At 44.6% G+C, this 23,160-nt stretch overlaps 1 protein-coding gene across 7 annotated transcripts in view; it reads right to left on the reverse strand.

Annotated features, from left to right (window-relative positions):
* Positions 1-469: 469 nt before the first annotated feature.
* The window catches only part of LOC141919803 (E3 ubiquitin-protein ligase rnf213-alpha-like), a 61,539-nt gene continuing 38,848 nt past the window's right edge, over positions 470-23,160 (reverse strand). For 6 of the 7 annotated variants that reach the window (XM_074816107.1, XM_074816108.1, XM_074816102.1 and 3 more), the window contains exons 41-68: positions 22,831-23,034; positions 21,467-21,657; positions 20,441-20,561; positions 19,923-20,023; positions 19,202-19,375; positions 18,496-18,671; positions 18,321-18,417; positions 18,119-18,233; positions 17,305-17,488; positions 15,896-16,107; positions 15,249-15,350; positions 14,852-15,067; positions 13,975-14,056; positions 13,539-13,573; positions 13,344-13,438; positions 12,821-12,971; positions 12,503-12,668; positions 12,245-12,336; positions 11,569-11,823; positions 10,865-11,000; positions 9,810-9,893; positions 9,390-9,558; positions 9,061-9,256; positions 6,436-6,513; positions 5,696-5,896; positions 5,403-5,492; positions 4,833-4,993; positions 470-3,474 (exon numbers count right to left, since the gene is read on the reverse strand). In XM_074816107.1, the coding sequence (XP_074672208.1) occupies positions 3,312-3,474; positions 4,833-4,993; positions 5,403-5,492; positions 5,696-5,896; positions 6,436-6,513; positions 9,061-9,256; positions 9,390-9,558; positions 9,810-9,893; positions 10,865-11,000; positions 11,569-11,823; positions 12,245-12,336; positions 12,503-12,668; positions 12,821-12,971; positions 13,344-13,438; positions 13,539-13,573; positions 13,975-14,056; positions 14,852-15,067; positions 15,249-15,350; positions 15,896-16,107; positions 17,305-17,488; positions 18,119-18,233; positions 18,321-18,417; positions 18,496-18,671; positions 19,202-19,375; positions 19,923-20,023; positions 20,441-20,561; positions 21,467-21,657; positions 22,831-23,034 (4,047 nt within the window). In that variant the 3' untranslated portion in view covers positions 470-3,311. The remainder of the gene's footprint in view (positions 3,475-4,832; positions 4,994-5,402; positions 5,493-5,695; positions 5,897-6,435; positions 6,514-9,060; positions 9,257-9,389; positions 9,559-9,809; positions 9,894-10,864; positions 11,001-11,568; positions 11,824-12,244; positions 12,337-12,502; positions 12,669-12,820; positions 12,972-13,343; positions 13,439-13,538; positions 13,574-13,974; positions 14,057-14,851; positions 15,068-15,248; positions 15,351-15,895; positions 16,108-17,304; positions 17,489-18,118; positions 18,234-18,320; positions 18,418-18,495; positions 18,672-19,201; positions 19,376-19,922; positions 20,024-20,440; positions 20,562-21,466; positions 21,658-22,830; positions 23,035-23,160) is intronic. The other variant, XM_074816109.1, reaches the window with a different exon arrangement.

The raw sequence follows: 23,160 nt of genomic DNA on the forward strand, positions 1-23,160 counted from the left end.
ATTAAGGTACCAAGTCTATCCTTCCTTATAAGTTTATGCATCTTTACTGCACTGTCCCACACCAAGTCTTATGGACCAACCTGTTGGAGAGACCATCAGCGTGTTCTCCAGGGGGGGTTCCCTCCAGCATCCCCAGTGGTGTTGGGTCCACAGCTCGGCTTCGGCATCTGCAGTCCTTCCATTAGAAGCTTCTCACCCTTCTTTGTTCTCCAGCTGATCTTATACTTCACTGACCATTTTTTTCTTTTTTTGCATCCACATTTTTTCCTCCCTTTCACCTCTTTTGTGCCCTTTGGACTCCTCCCAAGTAAACATTCCTTAATTACACATTGGTCTCAACTCTGTTACATTTATGCCCAAATTCAGTGTTTCTAACACTATTACTAGGACATTTTAAGCCTATTATGGTATTACTGATACACTTCTTTAGATAAAAGATGTCTTACATTACAAACTCCCTCCACACTGGTAGCATTTGATTTACATCTTATTTTTGGGGGGGGCAGAATTACCTTACTTTAGCCTTATTCACCAACCTAAGTTTAATTAAGCAAAAGCAGTTTCTCATCTGAGGTACAGAGCTTGCATACCACAGCAACAATATTCGTGCATTTTGTTCTTACATCTCTGTACTGGGACAGTTTTCAGCACACTCCCACTTCCCATCAGAGTTCTTGGTCAGTTTTGGAGCCTGGTGTCCCATCAGGACCCCTGGCTCTCAACCCCTAGCCCTGTGGAAGACCTCACATCCAAGTTTCCACGGATCAGGCATCATTGTGGGTGACCCCAGCTAGTTTATTCCCACAGAGGCCTGGATCACCTCCTTGTGTCATCCTCCACTGGCTTGGTGGAAGGAGATGAGCCAGTTCTACTTCTTGCTGCTCAACTGCAAAGTTACGGTGGGGAGAGGAGGATGCCTAGGTTTCATTTTGCAACAGTTCCAGGAGGACCCATCTCTTCCTTTCTTCATGAGCTTATAATACCTAATCTTGTCTGAGCTTTAGTGCTGTACAACTGTGTGCTCTACCATTACAATAGTTTTTGTGTGTGCATGTGTGCACGTGTGCATGCATATTTATACACGTATATGTATGTGTGTATATATAAATATATGCATGCATATATACATATACATCTATATTTTTGTGTATATATATACACACACAAAAATATATATGTATTGTGACTAACACCAGTAACAAGTAGTTACTATATGCAGAGTAAAGTATGTATGACTGTCGGGTTTGTGTGTGGCGGGGTTTTGGTAGCGGGGGTGGGGGCTACAGAGGTGGCTCCTGTGAGAAGCTTCTAGAAGCTCCCCTGGCTCCAAGTCAGACCCGCCTCTGGCCAAGGCCGAACCAATTAGCAACGGTGGCTGTGTCTCTGTGATAACATATTTAAGAAGGGGAACTGGAGAGGAGGAGAAGTTGTGAGGGAAATACCTCTGCAAACACCAAGGTCAGTTGAAGAATGAGGGAGAAGGGGGAGTTGCACCAGAGCCTGTGGTGAGAACACAGGCTGTCCCTCTGTGGCCCATGGAGGACACCAGTGGGGCAGATGCCCACATGCAGCCTGTGGAGGACCCCATGCTGGAGCAGGTGGATGCACCCAAAGAAGGCTGGGACTCTGTGGGAAGCCCACAGTGGAGCAGTTCATTGCTGGAAGGACTGCAGCCTGCAGCAGGGACCCACGCTGGAGCAGTTTGTGAAGAGCTGCAGCCTGTGGGAAGGACTCATGTTGGAGAAACTTTGTGGAGGACTGTCTCCTGTGGGAGGGACCCCACGCTGGAGCAGGGCAAGACTGTGAGGAGTCCTCCCCCAGAGGAAGAAGGAGCGGCAGAGAGAACAGGTGATGAACTGCCTACAACTGCCATCCCCTGCCCTCCTGAGCCACTGGCAGGGAGGAGGTAGAGAAAATTGGGAGCAAAGCTGAATCTGGGAAGAAGGGAGGGGTGGGGGAAGGTGTTTTTAAAATGTGGTTGTATTTCTCACTGTCTGCTCTGTTTGATTGGTAAATTAGTGATGGTGATGATGGTGTTCAAATTAAATTGACGTTCTTTTTTTCTTCCCCAATTGAGTCTGTCTTTTGCCTGTGACCATAACTGGTGAGTCATCCCTCCCTGTCCTTGTCTTAATCCCTGAAGCCTTTTATTTTATTTTCTCCTTCTCATCTCTGAGAGGGAAGAAGTGAGTGAGTGAGTGGCTGCGTGGTGCTCAGTTGCACTCTAGGCTTAAAACACAACAATGACTGTAGAATAAAAATACAAAGAGGGGTATAGGCATGGGATGAGACTGGAGGCTTTGAAAATACAGGCACAAGATGATATTCAAAGCCCCAGGGCTATAAACTGCTCACCAATTGTCAATCACTTATCACCAGAGGAATTCAGTCTTGGGAACTGGGATTGGTTTTGGGGATACCAAAGAAAAAAAAGTTGGGACCAATAAGGAAGCATAGCTTGTCAGGATGACCAAAACTGATCTGGGCCAACTGAAGTGGTGACTTATAATCTCTCTCAAGGTGCAGAGTCCCCAGATATGGGTATAATATGGGTCTTCACTGTAGCTGTGAAGGGGATATTGTGAAAGAATCATTGATGATCCATGATGCAGTGCTGCAGCTGCTGTAAATTTTTTGCTTTTGCTTTTATTTCTAGGTGTATTTTTGCTTATATTGCTTTTGCTGCCTTGAGTATGCTATCACAGCTATTAGGGAAAAGCACAAATACAATACTAAGCATTAAAATGAGGTTCCCTTTCCCTCCCCCTTTCCAGTTGATTGGTTTTTGGTAACTTGCTCCAAAACTTAGATGCAATAAATTGGCAACAAACTGACTGGTTGTTGGGGAAATTTTTGTCAGGGAGCAGCAGGCATAGGGTTGTTCTACACAGGAAAATCAGCTGGGAGCAGAGGGTGACCAAAGCAGAGGCAGGACAGTGTCCCCACTGACCAGGCACAGTCCCACAGAATCTGGGCAGAGCCAGATTCTATTGACTGCCCAGTGATCATAAAACAAGGTGAGGTGATGAGACAGGTCCAATATTAATGCAGGAAGACTAGTGAGCAAATCAGGATTGTCAGGGCACAGGGCTGGACACCAATACACCTACAACATAGCTCAGGCAAGGACAGAAGGCCCAGGGCTGAGCTTAAGTGGAGCTCCTGGACCACTGGACAGTGGGTACCTGGGTGGAAATTCTGGGTGAGTTTGGTCAGGACAATTAAGGCACTCAGAGCGCTGACAACTGGGTTGGAGAAGCTGCAGGTGAGTTAATTCCTGGGGGACTTAGCAAGAGTTAGGTTGGTCTCTCCTAGATGTAAGTAGGACTATGAAATTTGCTGGTCCTCACAGCTGTCTTCCAGACGGAAACAACATCCTTCAGTAGTAGGTCTGGACTCAAAGTGCTTGTCAGATTTGCAATGGAGGCATCATCTTGCCTGTCTTCCAGGAAGGATCTGAAAGTTTCCTGTAGCCTGTAGGTGAAACAGGTCATAATTTTAAGTGTCTGGAGGACTCCTGGGTTTCCAAGTGCCCTGACCTTCAGCAGGCAATTCTGGCAGTCAATGACAGTACCCCTGAGATGGCCTTGCAGCTGGAAGCCAGGCAGTATTCTCTGGGGTATCTCTGGTGGTATCAGACAACAATGTGGGCAACTGTTGGTCAACACTGTCAACAGCACACAAATAGATATTGTGGCCTCCTCAAAGCTGAGTTCTCTCAGCTTCACTGGCTGCCTCTTCCATATCAGGTATAACACAGCATGTTGAACCTATCTGTACTCAACTCAATACATCCCCAACTCCTTCCTTCATGGGGGTCTGTCATGCTGGCACTGTGGCATTAGGAGACTTTTCTCATGCAAGAAGCAGGGAAGGGGAGGTGGTGTGGCCATATCCTCTCATTGGGATTTCTCATTGGTCCTGTGTAGGGGCACCTTTTTTGTTCCCTTACATGATCTTTTTTTTATTACCCCAAGGCCAGACACATACTGAACTGATTAACAAGAATGTAGCCAGATGATTAAGGAAAGTGATTTTTCTCCTCTGTTGGTGCTTGTGAAATCACATTTAGAGGTTTGTGTCTGATTTTGTGCTCCCAGTATAAGAAAAACATTGACATTTTGGAGTGAGTTCAGTGGAGTGCAACCAGTATGATTAGAGATCTGGAGCTCGGGACATATGAAGAGAAGGTAGAGAACTAGGTTATTCAGCCTTCAGCAGAGAAGGTAGAGTGGAACTCCAAATGCATCCCTAACTACATAGTGGGTGGGTGTCAAGAAGAAACCAGGCTCTTCTTGGAGTGCCCAGCGGAATGACAAGAATTAACAAGCAGAAGATGCAACAGTGGAAATCCTGATTAAACATAATGAAAATATTCTCCACATGGTTAGTGGAGCCCTGGGAAAATGCAGAGTGGTGGTGGCACTGTTGTTGGAGATAGTCAGAACACAGCTGGACAAGACCTTGAACAGTCTGCTACAGCTTTGAAGTCAGACCTTCTTGAACCAAAGGACCTCCAGAGGGCCCTCCCAACCTAAGTCTCCAGGATTGTATGATTTTTAGAGGTTTCTTGCTTCCTCATAACATGCCAGATGAATTGAAGATGCTGGGGTTCCTGCTGTATTTTACTCCCATTTCTCTTTACCTGGGCATCACAAGAAGACTTGATGATACTCATCACAGCCACAGTAACTCCCACTTTTGGAAGGCATGGCCCTTCTCTCCAGTAAGCTTCAAGAGCCCACCTTAAAAGGGACTTCAAGACCCCTTCCATCTGGGTCTAAAAAGTTCGTATCTACCCCTGGAACAAACCGGGAAAAATCTGCTCTTACCCCCACTGTGGATCAAAGGAATCCAGAGGCACAATGATCATCTCATGGAGCTCAATGAGGAACAAATCCAGGTTAACTGTGGCGAGTGCAGTAGTCAGAGCCTTCTCTTTCTCTGCACTCAGCTCCTCGTGGTACTGCTCAGAAACCAGGAAGAAGGGATTCTGCAATGACAAACAACATCAGCAAGAGGACAGCCTGGGACTCCCTGCACACACCATCCAGGCCCTACACCTGATGGAAGAAGTAAAACTGGGACCCTCTTTGTTCCTGACTATTATGCCAGTGCCACCAGAGACCACAGTACCAGCTGCTGATATGACCCATCTCAGAAAGCACCACTGTTTCTAGCACAAAATCTTGTGGATGGCCCTGTTCCAAGGGTCTTACGTGACTTAAGTAGATGAGTATTGCTTGGCTTTTGCTGAATAATAAGATATTAAAATCACAAAATTTTCCCCTTTTTTTCCTAAAAACTTCCAAAGTTTTTCACAGAAAATCAATTTTGTCTAAAATTTTCTCTCTTTCCTTAGCTCTTGTAGACAGTTTTGTAATCCAGGCTGTGTCCTTCACCTGATTCATCTGCATCAGCAGCACAGATCTCTTTGCTGACAATGTCTGCCACAGAGACAGGATGTGCTTCAGCTGAGTGTGTGGTACCACCTGGAGGAGGAGAAAATAGATGGGCAATCAGTCACCCAGTTCCTGCTCTTCAGAAAGGCCATGGCTGAGTTGGCCATGTTCTAGGTTAGCTCACAAAAAAGTGTGTGACTTAAAAGGTGATATCTTAATCCTTAGGGGAGGGTATGAGGAATGGAAATGTTCAGCCAATTTCCCATTCAGTACAACCAAAGTGCCTTGCTTACCGGCATGTCTCTGAACTGTTCTACACTTGCATCCATCTTCAGGTCATGTTTTACATACTCAGACAACTGGCGCTCTGGGTCCCCACCGGTCACAGCCAGGAACTCGGCTGCCACTTCCAAGGTGGCAAGTGTTTGAGAAATAGCACTCACTGATCGGGCTTCTTCCATGATCCGTTTCAGCCGGTTCACACTTAATGATTCCTATCAAAAAGAGAATATATCCAGACTGTGACTCTGACACATGAGTTCTGGGTCCTGCCACTGTGTCTGTACAGCAGAGTGGCTGTATAACCTTTGGCACCAGTTCTGGCCTCTTATCAGAGGGAGTTAGACATACATGGTTGATGTCCAGGGTTTACATGGGAAAGCCACAGACTCTACAAAGACATAGGTTCCCCAGCCTAGTTTCAAGCAGGAACAATAACTGTAGAGTTGCTACTTGTGCTGATCCACCATCCCAGCGCATGTCATGCTGTGGTCACCATATCCCCTTGGTTTAGACACTCGCACAGATGAGTCCATCTGACAGAGTTGCCTAGATTCCCTTTAGAGCCAGCAAAGAAAATTGGCTCCTTGTGAGGCTCCAGCCATCTGCCTGATTTGAACTTGGACCTTTTCACACATCCTGCAGATACCATATTCTCTGTTGAGCTCTCTTTTCCCTGAGGTAGCTTATTAATAAGCATTATAAGGCAGAGGAAACCTGAATGAAAAAACAGGATGGCAAACTCTTTTCGTACCTGTTGCAGCTGTTCTCTCACTTTTGTTTTTGTGTACTGCAGTGTCTTCATTCTGTTCAGTGCAAAGCAGGGAGCTGTCTGGAAAGCAAATGAGTGGCTATGAAGACACAAAGTATCACTTGGCACAAGCCAAAGGGCAAGTCCATGACCATGCGGTAGGACACGGCTATCCATGTCTGGGCTGCAGGGCCTGTGGCAGGAGGTGTCGGTGAGGTGGCAGCAGGGAGGGACTACCCAAGTGGAATATAGAGACATTCCTTGGGCATGCAAGGATAGAGTTAGGAAAGCCAAAGTCCAATTGGATTTGAGACTCCTGAAGGCTGTGAAGGCCAACAAGAAGGGCTTCTACATCAGTACATGTGTAGCAAAAGAAAGATCAGATAAGAACTGGGCCCACTGCTCAACAGGGAAAGGGACCTACTGACAAAGGACATGGAAAAGGTACTCATTGAGATACTCAATTCATTCTTTGCCTCACTTTTTACTGTAATGGTCTGCTTTCAGTCCTCTGTGTTTACTGGCAAAGTTTAAAGGCATGTCACAAAAAAAGAGGACCAAATTAGGGACTACTGAGATAAGTTGCTGTTGTGGCAGCTAAGCACTGCTACTGTGGCAGCTAAGAGCTGCTCACTCACTTTCCTCCCCTCCTTACCCCCAATGGGATGGCAAAAGAGGAAGGGAAGAATAAAAGTGGGAAAACAAGTAATGCAAAAGCAATCATTCACCACTTCCCACGGGTAGATTGATGCCCAGCTGCTTCCTGAGCAAAAGATGGCTAACCACTCTAAAACCCCGTCTTCCGTGTTTTATTGCTGAGCATGACATTATACAGCATGGAATACCTCTTTGGTTAGTTTGGGTAATCTGTCTGGCTGTGTCCCCTCCCAACCTCTTGCACATCCTCAATCTATTCACTGGAGGGGAGCAGACTGAGAAATGGAGAAGGCCTTTAATGCTGTGCAAACATTGTTCAGCAATAGCTAAACGACTAGTGTGTTATCAGCACTGTTTTGATCACAGATCTAAAACACAGCTTCTATGATGAAAATTAACTCCATCTCAGCCAGACCCACTACAGCTGGATATACACAGGTCCATGGGATCAGAAGGAACACATTCAGTGGTGCTGAGGAAGCTGGCTGATGTCATTAAAACACTTCAGCAACAACTGACATGACATGTCAGCAAGTTTGTGGATGATACCAAATTGGGGAAAGAAGCTGATACACTGGAGGGCACAGCTGCCATTCAGAGGGGTGTCAACTGGCTGAAGAAATGGGCCAAAAGGAACCTCATGTACACACCAGGCTATATTAGCAGGAGTGTAGCCAGCAGGACGAGGGAAGTGATTCTTTCCATCTATTCAGCATTTATGAGATTACATTTGAGTACTGTGTCCAATTTGGGGTTCCTCAGTACAAGAAACATTGACAAATTGAAGTGAGTCTAGTAGAGACCAACAAGATGGTTGCAAGGGATTGTTCACCCTGTAAAAGAGAACTCTATGAGGAGAATCTAACTGGTCTTCCACTACTAAAAGGAGGATTGCAGTGAAGGCAATAAGGACAAGTGGCAACCAGGGATCTCCTACTTGAGCTTGCAGAAAACATTTTCACGGTGCTGAAACATCAGAACAGAGGGGCAGAGAGGTGGTGAATCTCTATCCTTGGAGACTTCCAAAATTCAACTATATAACACCCTGAGCAATCTGCTCTTGCTTTGAAGTTAGCCTTACTTGGATAAAATGGTTGGACCAGAAACATCCAGCGATCCCTCCAGCCAAACTCTTTCAGTTTCTCTGTGACTGTTTCTCTGCTTATCCTACTCTACTACTGGACAAGCATGTGGACCTGAATCACTATGTGACAGCCATGTTACAGTGTCCCTGAACCCCTTTTTCCCATTCTCTTGTGGCCAGATTTTCACATTTCGCAAATCCAAACACCTTTCCTCTGACATAGGAAATAGCTGGTGCCAGTGGTCATAAGAGAATCCCAGGTTAAGTTTATGTAACCACCTGAGGGTTATGCAGTTTTAAAGGGACTGAAGGGACTTAGGTACCTAAATCCATTGCTGTCCCACAAGACTTAATTTTTAAGGTAGGTACCTCCGGCCTTCCTTTTCAGATGGGAATAACCATTTGCAAATCTGGTCCCCTGAGAACTTCTGGAGGAAAGCCAAAGGCTAATGTGAGCAAGTAAGTGAAGATGAATACCACAGCAAAAGACTGATTTCTCCAGTATGGTTCAGAGACCAACATTAGACTCCAGCCCTATACTATGCCCAGGAGCTCAACTCTTGAGTCTTTTTAGATAGTGTCTGACTCCTCCTCAGTTATAAGAAAATCCAGGGCAACCTCCCTTGCAGGGTTTGAACAGAAAGGCTCACATTGCCTTTCACAGCACCAAGGTCTGCTGAGCACAGTTGTGGTTTTTGACCACACAAATCCAAGGAATGGAGATAGATGCAGAGTGGTGGGCTGCCAAATGTACAAGCACCTGCATTTGTGTTTGCTCCAGCTCTGGAGAGGTGAGTACCAGGTGCTGGAAATAAAATCCTACACCCTCTGCTGGCCTGGAGCACTGCTACTTGGCTCGTACTGAAAGTGCATTGTGCTAAGCTCACCTGAGCTTTGATGACAGGTTTCCCACTGATAAAACGTTGGATCACTTGCTGCTGCAGTGTCTGGAAGTCAAAGTGGGTTGTCTTGGTGCCATCTTCCTCTACCATATACTGGGAGTTGGCCAGCATTGCCGTGATCAGATCATGCTCAGTTATCTTCAGCACTGAGGATGGTTTCACTTCTTCTGCAGAGATGATCCTGGGAGAGAAGAAGTTAACCTTTGTTGTTAATGGTAGCACCTTGCTTCTTACCTCATCTCACTTTGCAATCAGTGACACGTGCAGCTCTAGATGAGTCCTGATTTGCTCCAGAGGGATGATTTGAAATGTACCGTTGTTTTTCCTTTGTGATCTGAGTAGCTGTGTCCACACAAGTGTTCTGGTGCTGTATGAGGAGCCTCGTCACAAGGTAACTGATAGAAAGTGGAGTTGGGAGGAGTTTCAGGACAGCAGTGTTGGCATTGATGTCCTCTGGCAACAGGTCTGGGGGCACTCTGACATCTGTAACAAAAAGGAGGGTTTATTTTCTGCCTTGTGTGGTAGGAAGAATTCTCCCAAGGGAGAAACTCTGGCTAGTTTTTCTTAAAACCTTTTTGAGGTTTTTTTATATCAATTTCTGTATTTTTGGAAGGATTTTTAATTTATTTTCAGCTAAAGGGTCAAAACAAAGCAAGCTCAGCATCTAGCATGGGTTCCAGCCTTCATCAGTGGCTTAGGAAAGGGAACTAACAATACCTGGGAAGTCAAAATACCTGAGCACAGTGGTTTCATTCTGATATTGCTCCAGACTTTCTGAATGGTCCCTATAGCTCGGCCGAAAGCTGAGCGCTGGTCCTCTTCAGGCACAGAGCGGGGAGAAAAACAGCAGTGTCAATGAAAGCTCCCAAGAGAAGGGAATTTAAAAAGATTTATTTTTGTCTCCTTGATTCCTTATGGAGTGCAACTGCTCAGTAAACTGTGTTAGGCTGGGCTTTGGTTGCTATTCATAGCTGTGGCTCCAAGTTTAACCAGAGTTAATTTTTTCTAGCCCATATTATACTTTATCTGGCATTAAGTGGTGCTGAATCCCAGCTCACATGCACCATGATAACATACCTGCTTACAGTCTTAAAAACCTGTCTCATGTATGTTGCCCATTCATGGGTGAAACAGCAGGAAATATCTCTAGAAGTTTCTCAAGTCCTGTGGCTACACCTACTCTGAGGATGGGAAGCAATCTGTCCAAGACTCATTCCAATGTTTCAGAGATCATTCCCATGTCTCAGTGATCTCTACTCTCTCCCTCAAACCCCAAAGATGTTCATAAAGATAGAGATGACTGAGAGTCACCACTGTGAGCCTGTGTCAGGGCCCTGAGGGCACTAATATAATAGCCCTGAGCAGCCTGACCTGGGGACTCCACCTCACCCCTTCCCCATGGGCCCAGGACATGTATGTAAGCTCAGGACAGTACTTGAACTGTAAGCAGCCCTGTCTCCTGCTCTCAGAAGTTATTGACTGGAATTCCTAGACTTCTGGACTTATTACCTTGACTTGTGTTATGATCACTGGGCTGTTGAGAGAACCTGGCTCTATCACTACCCCGGCCTTGCCCCGATACTGTGGGACTGCACCCTGGTTGCTGCCTGGTTTGTGCTGTGGTCACCCTTAGCTCCTGGGTTATCTTCCCTCATGGAGCAGTCTTCTGTTTGCTGCTCCCTCACAGCTTGCAACAGAAATCACAGGTCCTGCTATAACATCCGAGCAGAGCATATGGGTGTTGAGAAGTAGTATAGGCCAGTTTACTGGGAATAGGTCCATGTCATACCTGAAGGTTCAAGTTGGTCTAGAAATTGTTGTACTGAGTATACTTCCCCATTATGGCTATTCTCAAAGAAGTGGATCAGAGCTTTCTGCAGACTGAAAATGTCAGGCAGATGTTGGACATGCTGGATATTTTGCACCTGGAAGGGAAAATTCAGCATGACTTTATGTCCTGGTTTAGCCAGGATAGGGTTAAGTTTCCCCAGCAGCAGGGGGGGAGCTCTAGCCGGGTTATTCAGATACCATGGACATCACATCCTGGCGCTGAAGTGGGACAGTAGGTTACCACGTGTATTGTGGGATTTGCTCTGTTCTCATTGCTGGATTGGTAGATATTTTGCTGTGTTCATTGTTATTACTGTTATTCTTATTGTTATTGCTGTTGTTTGTTGTGTTGCAGTTGCACTGTTGTATTAAACCTTTCCTTATCTCAGCCCAGGGCTTTGTATTTCACTCCCTTTGTGGGGGAGGGGCAGCGGCCACGTGGTTTCAGACCCCGGCAGGGACTAAACCACCACACTTTGCTATCCATGTACTTATCTGAGGAACCAGGATTGTGTCTGGCATTGTGTGGTATCCAGGAGAAGGGCACTGTACTAGGAAACACAGGGAAATGAGTCAAATTAATGCCCCACTGACACTCATAATGGTAAATCCACATGGTGCCTGTCTCTGCTTTGAAGGTGGAGGAATGTTTCTACAGCAAACCTTAGACGCAAGCTCCAGAAGAACAGGGTAACGGTTTCCTTCGCCTTCTCTGTGTTCTTGCTGAAGGAGATGCATCAGGGTCTGGATGGACATCTTCTGCTCAAATTTCCACATGTTGGACAGGCCAATCAGTCCAAGGTTTGGCTGGTCTTTGAAAGGAGTCATCTGGCCATAAGCTATTTGTAGCAGCAGGTTGGAGCCCTGAGAATCTCTCATTCTCTGCTGCTTGACAGAAGTAAGACTCTGCTCCCAGGCCTGTAGAATTTGAAGGGTTGTTAGGAGACGTCTTTTGTTACAAAAGGGTTTGGGAGACTTACAAGTGTCCTCATGAGGGAAGACAATGGTGGCTCTGAAGAAAGGGAAGTGACATTAAAATCTTCCTGTTGAAGAATGAAGCTGGGACAAGAATAAAATTGCCCAAGAAGAAACCAACAGGGAATTTTCTTGCTCTCCAAGGCATAGAGCCAGTTTATTTCTAAAGGGGATTTGCATCAGCATATAAAAAGCATCTTAAAAAAGGGGTGATAAACCTGTTTATTGCGTGTGGGAATGTCCCAGCTCATTGGATGTGTCTGGGTATTCACCAGAGCCCATGTGGGCTCTGCACTTCATCCCTAGCAAAGTGGTAGTTTGTATATGGGATACCTGGAAACACAGTGATCAGTCCATTGCATACCTGGAAGAATGACTGAGTCAGGGTTTTAAAGCAGGTTTCCCACTGCCTTCGGTCTTCTTGCCTAAGCAAAATATTCAAGACCATGTTTTGTCCTGTAAAAAATGTAAAGCAAAATAAGGACCCTCACCCAGTAGACACTGGAGTCTGTGCAGAACAGCTGCAGTCATGGGATGAGAGCCACCAGTTCCAGTGGCCATATGAAAACCAACCTGATGTAAGACTGCTGGTACCCTTTCAATGCGTGGAATGTACCTTTACCTGTTGTACTGTTGTTCAGGTGCTGGAGAAACAGATGGACAGTCACTGTGGCATCCTCTGTGTTTCTGCTAAGTGCCTCTGCCAGGCATTCAATATCTTTCTCAAGGTGGTCCCAGAAGAATTTTGCCACATCCTTTGGCTTCTCTGTCATCAGACTCAGAATTGCCTGGAATACAGGGTAGTTTCTTAATTTAGCTCTCAAGAATGTTTCCTCTCAGAGAAGGGCAGAAGCTATTAATCATATGGAAGCTGCAAGCTAAGTGCGGTGAACAGGCAGACAGGAGGTAAGGCAGGGAAAAGAAGCAGGAGCTGTCTCACCTGTTTATCTGTATAGAGCCCCAGAATCATGGATGAATGCAGCAGAGCTCTTGCAAGACAGACAGAGGCAGGTGACAGGTCCCTCTCCAATTCAATTCTCCGTATTGAAGGGCTCCCAAGGATGTACCCTTTTACTGTTTTATCCTCTGTGCTGTGATAAGGAAATGTAATTCAGTTTACACTCTCAGTGACTGGGCTCCTCACAGGTAAGTTAACATTGACAGAGGCTTGACCATTGCTGGGTCAGAACAAGTGTGAACTTGGGGTGAGATGAGACTTTTGGAAGAACTGCTGCTAAAGAAATGTCCTTTCCAGCTGTTTCATGTCACTCATGCTTTTTCTCCTTTCTGTTCCCCCCAGTAGGTATTTCCAAGCCTTCCTCCTGCAATTGGACCCTGGGTCACAAAGACCTTGCTTTGCCCAGCTACAGCGTTTCCCCTGTGCCTAGAGAACAGAAAGAGGGTCAAGTGGTCATAGCCCTGTTCATCTCTTCTGGGCTGTAGGACAGGGAGCATCAACTTACATTTCCTTCCTCACGAAATCTCTCTCAGGTTTGTGATTAATTCCTCCAACTTTGGCACCACAGAGGCATTGTCTGACTTCCCCGGGATGCCCACACTGTAGGTAAAGAAATGACAGCAGCATAAGACTGCTGGGGCAGAAAACCTAACAGCAGACAGAATACCCTCAGCATCACAAAAAGCCGAAAGACACTTACGTTGGTGACGATCCAGTATGATCCACACCGACAAGCTGTGTATGAAAAGGAATTAGATTAATCAGTCAATTATCTCCCAGTTACAAAACCCTCCATGATGTAAGCACAGACAGAAATTCACTGGGAGGACAACAGCCCAGGCTCTTCTCAAGTAAGACCTTCTTCCCATCTGCTGGGATCTGGCCTCACAATATGGTTCTTAAGTTTGCCATATGGACCTGGAGTTGCTGCACCCAAAAGGAGATTGGTAAAGTACTCAGCAGAAGCACAGAGGTTCCTTTAAAGAAAGTCACCCTTCCCTCCATCCACCTGTTTCTCCTTTCCATCCATTCCCTTGACAGTCTGCCTCAGGGCGCAGTTATAGCAGGTTCCCTGTGTCTGCCATCCGTATAGGAGTAGCTGAAATGGACTGAGGTAGAATTTCCCCAACACTTACTCCAAGGGGTATCATATTGACCAATTTTCCAGTTCTTCTGATCAAAAAGCAGGTCTTCAGGCATGGTGGGAAGGTAGGACCCCTTAGAAATGAAACACAGGTATAAAGAAGAATTTGGGGAATTGTGTAACCATTATTTCTAGTTTGCTTCTCATCTACTGGAGAAATAACAGTTCTGGAGATAAACACATTAGGTGAAAATGGGTACATGAAAAAGCTTGACTGAGACATAAACCAAGGTACACAGCATTAGATCAACTGGGGATACACTGGGGATGGCTGGGCTTACAAGAACAGCAATATCCAAGTTAGCATCTTCATCGCTTCCTTGGTATCTGCCTACTAAACTGAGGATTCAGAGGGAAAGAGCAGGATCTGGACACTGCTGTTGTCTTCACTGCCAAGAGATGGGCAATTGCTTTCTGCACTCCTCAAATACCAGGAACAATTTATGCATCGTTAGATGCAAAGTGGGACCTAGTCTACTAAAAAGTTTATCTTTACCTGACAGCTGGCATATTTGTGGTCAGAATGAAGAAGTTTGGGCTAGGATCTGAGTCATATAAGCGCAGTCAGCAACTAATATTTGGCAGGCCCTGAGGCTCTCTTAGACTCACTAGAGAGAGATGGACAGGCTGTGTCCTCCACTCTCAATACAGATAGTGATGGACAATCTCAGTTTGCTCTCAGTGGACTGTCTGGAAGGGAGCAGAAAAACTAGAAGGTTCCATATGGTGTTTGGAACAACCCAGAAAGCTGCAGACTGACCCAAACCAAATCTGGCTGTAAACTGACAGAGCTTGTGGTGTAAAAACAAGTCCCACCCTGACAGTGTTATCATGAAGGGACATATCTGTATCCCCACATCTTGACTTACCTTCATCACACGAGGCTTAAAGCAGATATTTCTGAAAAGTTGAGTGAGGGGACTTTGGGATAGGGCCAGCGTAAATGCAGTGTGAAACACCACCTCCATCAAGACCTTGTTTTTGTGTCTGCTCAGAGCATCCACGATCTTCTTCATCTTGTTTTCCAGAAGCTCTTCTGGAAGCAATGGTGTTTGGAGGATGTTTTCCATTAGTTTTATGATAGGCTAGAAAAGAAATTGAACAAACCAGATGGAGTCTAAGGAGATTCAGAAGGCACCTCTTAATGAAGTGCCCTCTGGTAGACTTCAAAAGTGGTGACCCTTTTGTCTCCGACTCAGGATGAAATTCCTATAGCTTTCTTCAAAAACTCCATAGAATTCTGTAGGAGACACAATGGATACTCACCATCAGTCTCTGGACTTCCTGGGGATCTTTGGTTTTTATTTGATTTTCTGCTCTGTCCAGCACTGAACACATCAGTGTTATATTCGACCAGGCACCTATATGCTGTGAAACACAGATGTAAATTAAGTCATCATAACAAAGATACCACCAACATGTAGAAGGCTGTCTCAAGCCCACTGAAGCATTCAGATGGACCCCAAAAATGATCATGTTGTTTTTGTGATGTGAATATTACAAACTGTTTTTACATCTTTTAAAATTTGTGTTTGTATCATGGGGACAAACTTCGGGTGCTGTAGAGACATGGGGTCCGAAATCTGTTCTGCCTGAATTTTACCATGCAATTGTCACATGTTAAGCAGGTACGAAGGAGGGATGAATCATTCTCTAGAGGAGCTTATATCTCTCTCTAGACTGGAAGAAAGCCGCCAAGAAGAAATTTTTCATTACTTAAGTTGGGTGTTTCCTATCCCATCAGCTCTGATTGTACACACAGGATGCAATACAAGATGTATTTCACCAGGCAGGGCTCAAGTTAGCCAGCTGGACACCCTCAGACCTGGCTGCAAAGAAAAGCCTGGGTGCATCTGTGTGCTTGGGTGGCACAACTTCATTGACCTGTAGATGGGCTTTTGGAAGACACTCACCTGTGAAATTTCAAGCCCTCTGGGTAAAATCCATTTTTCTGTCTGAAGGATCTTCTGCATTGGGATGAACCCATAGTTGTTACAGAGATTTCTAATGAGAAATATTTGAGGCCATGGTGTCTGTGCTTTTGCCACCAGCTTCTTCATTGCATCCACCAGGTCTTGCTCCTCTTGCTTGTTCCCACCAGGAGATGGTATGTTTGGATCTGCAGCTACCAGTGAGATTTCTCATTAGGCTTGCTCCCATGCAGTTGTACATCATAGATCCTTTGCAAACACACCACCTGCTTAGGCTGCAACAACACTTTTTTCCCCAAGAGTAGGAATATGGCCTGCAGCCATAGCATCTTGGGCTTCTTAATACCTACAGCATGCAGGGAAGTAGAATACTAGACAATGAATATGGGGATTGAATGGTGCACTGTTTTCCCCTTTTTGGTCATTATAGGATCTTGGTTGGGTAATCTTGTTTAGCAGGTATCTTAGGTCAGAGAGGAAAGCTCTCAAAGTCTGTCCAGAAAGTAGAGAGCAATCTCATGGCTCCGTCCTAGGTAGCTGAGAGAAGCAGGAATCCTCTGGCCTACTTTATATCATGGCCTTATAAAGGGTCTCCTGTATCTCCGTTGATTATACAGATTGAGGTAAGATTGTATTCCATCTCTTCACTCAGACTTTACTTAGACACTCTTAAAAGCTGACAAAGATGTAAGGAAGTGACTCAACAGAGTTTAAAGTGCAATACATCCGGTTCTAAACAAGAGACTCACACATGTTCAGTGTGAACTCCATTGACTACTTGTCATTCTCAACAGGACGAACAGAGTCCCAGCACATGCACCTACCTACCTGTAGAGACTTAAGTGATTATCTTGATACACTGTTGTACACTGCCCCTTAAGTATGGTGAAATATTTATTCAGGGGAAATGCCAATATTCTGATAAGTTTCTTTTAACTCTGAACAAAAACTGGATGTTTCAATACTGAGAAAATAATCCAGAAAAATGAAAATGGCTTCAGAGGAAATCAACAAGGTAATTCTAGGTAATATATACATTTTGGGTGCAACATACCCATCTTTGGATGCAACATATTTCCATACAAAATTTAGGTACTTTAGCCCCATTCAGTTTCAATATTGCCAAAAAATAGTTTTATAATGTTGGAATAAAAGGTTTAAAAAATTATCTAGATTTAGAAGAAATAAATTAACCTTTCTGATCCTGAATCACCTCTTGAAAATTCATCTCTTAAACCTCTTAGGTTTAGACAAAGTTTTGTCTTTTTTTTTTTCTTTTTTTTTTTTTTTAATTCAGAAACCTCCTATACTAGTGAATGTTAGGCTTGTTCTAAACCTGCTTATGAGAAAACACAAATCTCATGCTCTCTGTAGCTAGCAGAAATACTCACCGTAGAGCACCTGTCTGCCAAGCACAGTGGCCACATGGCTGATGGAGAACCGGAGACGGGCTATGAACTGGAGGGTGTCAATTTTTGAGGCCTTGCATGAGCAGAAAGCAGAAAGGTCTGTAGTAGAGAGGCAGCTTTCAGCAAGCTGGTTGACATCATCTTGAGAAGAAGGATACATAAAATCCTGTTCAACAAGAAAGAGAGGGGGAAAGTAGGAGTCCAAAGCTGCCATAGGTTCTGGATAGTCCCTTCTTTCCTAAGCTTTTTCACCAGGTGCAGAGCTCAATTCTGCTGTGCTGTTGTACCCTGTGAATCTCAAGCCCCTAGCAATGACCTGCTTTGCAGGTGGAGTATTTTTCATCACCCTTGAGGGTAGTCCCAACTCAGCTTCTCTGGCAGGAGACAACTGCCCCCTTTCTTGATTCACTTGGTGGAGAATCACATGTTGAACAGATGTGTTTGTGCATAACTGTAGTGCCTCAGTTCAAAGTGGAGCAGAGACCAGGGGCAGTTCTGCTCAGAGTATCAGCTGTGCTAAAGGGAGATTCTTGTGGCTTACATATCAGGCCATGGACACCCCTGGACTCCAGGAGCTCCAGCTCTGAAATTTAGACTGTACATTGGACCTTATTAACTCAGGCCTGAATTCTTCCAGACTATGCTTAGGCACATAATCAAGGGAGGTCAGCAGCCTGTTCCAGGAGCCAGTGTGGGGGAAAAGAGAGGAAGAGTGTGATCTGCAAAGGGCAGGACAGGAAATGATGTTTAGTTTGAGTATGGATTCCGGGAACAGCTTAAAGATATTTGCACTTGCCTCCAGACAATGCACCACCATGAAGTAGAAATAGTTCCAGTTCCTTTTGTGGAAGGTTATCTTTTCCTCCATCTCAGAAAGATATTTTTCCAGGTGAACTTTTATATTGTTGAACCTATGACAAAAAAAAAAGACATAGGATGTGAACATCCATGTAGCCAATATGCCTCAGTGATCAGGTTAGAAGCGAGCTCATGCTAACCCATATCGCAGGAGCAGTTTCAAGAGGGAGGACTTGAATGTTGGACTGGTGTCCATGCACTCTTCAAAGGGTGACAGCTCACTTTTTGACTTGCACACTAAAAATGAAGGATGACATTAATTATTTTTCTTCAGTATAAGATCAGGGCAGGGTCCCAGTGAAGTCAGGCTCTTACCCCTTTTTACTGCCTGCTGCTCAGAGCTGAATGGCTTGCAGGCCACAAATTGGATCAGTCGAGTGATGACTTCTGGGGACGGTGTGCCTCTCTCTCCCAAGACAGAGGTGGCAACAAACTCCACAAAGAAGGAGTTACATTTCCTCCTGAATTTGTTGTGACGTGCAACAGCTTCCCTGGAGGGAGGAATAAAATCAAAATCTACCATCGAAACCCAACAAAGCAAAAGAACAACTTCTCTTTTCTGCTTCTCTGAATGTGACCAGGAGGTCAGGTACACTTAGACTGTGGAGAAGAAATACACTTTTTAAATAGATAGGGGAATTAACCCCCAGAAACCCACTACAGCATATTTTCTGGAACACCGAGGACAAACTTTCTTCTTCCTTGTACTCTCTCTCTCTCTCCTATCTCCACTCAAGATACCTAGAGAACAAAGACAAATGGATTCTTATGTAGTATGTATGCCTGGATAGACTGTCTGCTGAGATGGAGGTAAGAGGGCTGAAACTGACCCCAGCCCACTTCACATGAATCCTTTCACCACCAAAGGGTTTGCTACACATGGTAAATACTGACATTTCCATGGAGCTCACATGTTAATGACATTTGTGTAGCCTCTACTCTGGCAACTATTCCAGTATTTTATACAAAGTAATAGACACTGAGACAAAACTAGTTGTTTTATTAGTTAGTTACAGGATACCTTGTGGCCACTGTAGCTGTGGGTGTGTAATCCTCCGGGAAGTTATCCTTGCAGATCTTACACTGCTTGCTTCTCCACTCACGGATGCACTGTGAGCAGAAAATGTGGCCACAGGGTAGTTCTGCTGGGTCAGTGATCTCCAGTAGACAGCTCTTGCAGTCCTTCACACCCTTCCTGAAAGATGCCACCAAAGGAAGACACAACTCAGGGCTGATTTTACACTGGTGCCTGACTTTAGGGTGTGCATGGGATTCTCATGCCCAGCTTTTGCTGTGGGCATTTTTAACTAGCCTAGAGTAGAGAATAAGGGCAACATCTGCTAGTTTAATAAGGGGCTGGCTCTACCAAGGACCATCCCATCTAAGAGATGTGGCCTGCCATGATAAGCATGGCTGAGTGAGAGGGATGGGCCTCATTCACAATCTTACTAGGCCTGTGAGTGCCTACATCAATTACATCACATTCAATTCCAGGGTTGTCTCTGTCACAAGGCAGGGACAACAGAGCATGGGAAAGACTTTGCTCCATGGCCTTCTGATGTTGGGTATTACATGCCCTGTAATTAGAAGTCTCCAGGCATTTGGCCTGAGGATATCCTTTGGCCTGAGGAGATTCATCGCCATTGACTAGTGATGATCTTACCCCACCCCTTACAAAAAATGGTTTTGATGTAAAATGTCCCTGGACAGGTTGGTGGTTTTTTTTTTTGGCTTGGACTTACACAAGGTACACAGTGTCAGCATTTTGGTTGCATTTCTTGAGCACTTTTGTCACCAACTCAAAAGCTTCTGCTGGATCAAAATTTTGTGTTTCGGTCAGGCGCTGTAGGAAAAAAATGATGGTGAAAGCTCAATGGAAATATCTTCTTGGCATATGAAAGAGGAACAACATGGGATGTCATCACTGCAAAATTACATAATAAAACACCAAAATCAAACAGACACACCAATATCTTTCTTCATGTAATGCCAGGGATAAATGACGTGAAATACGTCTTAAGCTTTCAATGAAACCTTCCTTTAAATAAAATTCTGATTCAGGGGGGCTTTCATGATGATTCTGAAATCTCAGGTTTTTTTGCACTGGATGATGTTTCCATCTTCTTCTCACCCCCTTCCCATTTCTATGCTCTCCCTCTAGCTGGGATCAGAGGAATCCATGGAAGATAAGGCTCGTTCCAAACTCTGCTAGTCTCCAAGGCTATAAATTTTTCAGGCAAACGCTACACTGAGCACATACATTCCAGGTGAAGATGAACTGCTTCACAAGAAGTCTCAGAAGCTTCTCATCTATTTCTGTCTCATTGTGCAGCAGGTGGTCAAAGAACATGTAGACAATCTTGGTGCAGGTCCACTGGTGTCTGGAAAACACACATACACAGATGTTGAACAAAGCTTCAAGACTTGCCAGAGAAAGCCACAGGTGACCTACTCTACTGTTGGCAATGGTGGTGCAATTTTAAGTGGGAGGATGGCCTATGGACCTCTGAGGTCTATTCCAACAAAGATTTCTATGACACATCGCAGGTACTCTGAGATGATTTGAGGACACAAGAACTCCTGGGCTAGCTTTGGAGGACTAAACTAAGCAAGGAGAGAAAAATATGGCATGGTCCTGTCTATGTCACTTGTTGGAGTGTCCCCAGACCAAACTGAGTTATTAAATTGTTACTGGGTTTTGTCTATGGAGATACCTATTTTACTACAGCAAGCATTCTGGGCATGATCAAGCATGCAGTCAGATGTTCAGGAAAACAGGTCTTATTGTCAAGGGATGATGGATACGTGACCATGATCAAAATACATAGTTCTTAAGACAGCTTTTTGGAGTGATTTTGCTAATGATTTTGTGATAATCAGACAACAGAAAGAGCAAAGGATTAGGATGGAGCCAACAGTTTCAGGGATCAAGGTTCTCAAACTAATTACTACAGCTTCCCAAGGAAAGGATGAATTAAGCTCACAGTGCAGACACCTAGCTCATGGAAGAGGTGAGATAAGGCCCCATATATTTGCCTGAAGTCTCTTGATTCATTGAAATGGTGGATTAGGAGCTCCAGGGAGAAAGGATAGGCTATGAGCAATCCTTCTCCACAGACTGTATTTTTAAGCTTCAAGCCTTTTAGTTTTCAAATCTTTTGGTGAGAGCTGGCAGAATCTTTTGGCAAACATGCCAACAATTTGAAGGAAAAATTTTTGGCTTGTCTGAAAGAGGACCTGTTACTTGAAAGACAAAGATAGGGCTGTTGAGAAGGGCTGGACTTACGACACACTCTTCAGGAGTTCCCTTTTTTTCTGGTAAAGATGAATCTGGTAATTGTCCATACTGATCCACTCCATCCAGGGCTTAATGGACCTGACCCTTCCAAGCCATTCTGTACAGCCCTCAAATGACAGAAGATTATCTGTGGGCTGCACCTTCTTCAGGAGAATGTTCAAGGTGTCAAGAGTGACAAACTGAAATTATATTTAAAAAGAGAGAAGAAAAAATAGCTTTTATAGCTGACCTAGCCCCATTGCGCCTTGGTGAAAAAAAGCTTTGGAGGCGGTGACGGGGAATTCTTGGAAAACCTTAGCTTAGTGCATGCAGCAACAAATACCACAGTAGGAATTTATTAGGTAGGGAAGTGACAACAATACAGAAACCATAATTGTACCATAGTGTAACTGTGTGGCACTTAAGTCTTGAATACTGTTTGACTACTTGAACCAGAGCACTGGTTTCCCTCCACAGGGAAAACTTTCAGCTCTAAGCTTCTAAATATGTTGTCTTCAGTCCCCTTGACATTCAGGAAGGAGAAATAGGTATCTCCAAAGAACACTTCTGTTTCACAGAGAGATGTTTAAGACTGTTGAATGAATTGTTCTTTGGAAAGACTTGGTTATTTAGGTGAGATCCAGTTGTCCTATTGTAAGTCTCTGCTGTCAGTTGAAATGCCTTTGGATGTCTAAGACATTTATACAGAGCTGGCAGATGGGGCACAGGACCTACAGGAGATTCGTGCCCTACTGCAGCAGGACCTGGAGGCCATACAGCATCTGAAATGTCAGTAGATGCCTACTTGTGGGCAACTGAACTGTACCTCTCCCTTCAGTCATGAGTCTCTCCCCACTGTCTCTGTAGCTCACGTTTTCACTGGCAATCACAGGAGATTAGATGACCATTGCAAATGTAAACATATCATGGTAGACATGGAAGCTAGTGTCTGAATCCAGTCTTGGACCCCACCCCAGAATTTAAATACTATGACTGTCAGCTATAAGGTGTGAATGTCTAAGAAGAGATGAATGTCATACACAGAATAACACAAGCAAAAGGATGTGTAATATTTTTCTACACAGTGTAGATTAAATTACAGAATTTCTGAAGACCAAAGAGTATAAATGGAATAAAAAATGGTTAGAGGAGCATGAAGTACAGGTCATTTGCTAGGGAATGAGATGGATACGACTGCTAGCTCTGAAACTCCCTAAGACTTACTGGAAGCTGGAAAATACTTCAAAGGAAAGATCTCCTGAAGTCTTGACTCTTTTTTTACACACTTACACTGAGTATTTGCTAGTGACCATTGATAGAAACAGGCTGTGCTACTTCACTCTGTGAAACACCAGCTGTTCCCTTTTGCTCACCATTTCTGGCGGGTCCTTCTTGTACATTTCTTTCAGCTCACTTGTTACAGTCTCTTCACTTTTTACCAAGTCAACAAAGAGTTGGTACTCCTCTCGCAGGTAGAAATATTCCATGTGAAGCCAAATGGGGGAAAAGCTTATCTCCTCCTGCCCCACAAAGGAGCAGAGCTGTTTTGCATTGACTAAGAGAGCTTTTGACAGAATCTGCAGATAAAATAAAAGGTGTTATTTCTGCTCCAAACAAACAGCAGGGAACTGAGGATGGCATGCAACATTGCTGAAGCAGTCCTATAAAGCTTCTCCATCAAAAAAACTTTTCCTAAGGTGAAA

Source organism: Strix aluco, chromosome 2, assembly GCF_031877795.1.
Source record: "Strix aluco isolate bStrAlu1 chromosome 2, bStrAlu1.hap1, whole genome shotgun sequence".
In the NCBI taxonomy this organism is placed as follows: Eukaryota; Metazoa; Chordata; class Aves; order Strigiformes; family Strigidae; genus Strix; species Strix aluco.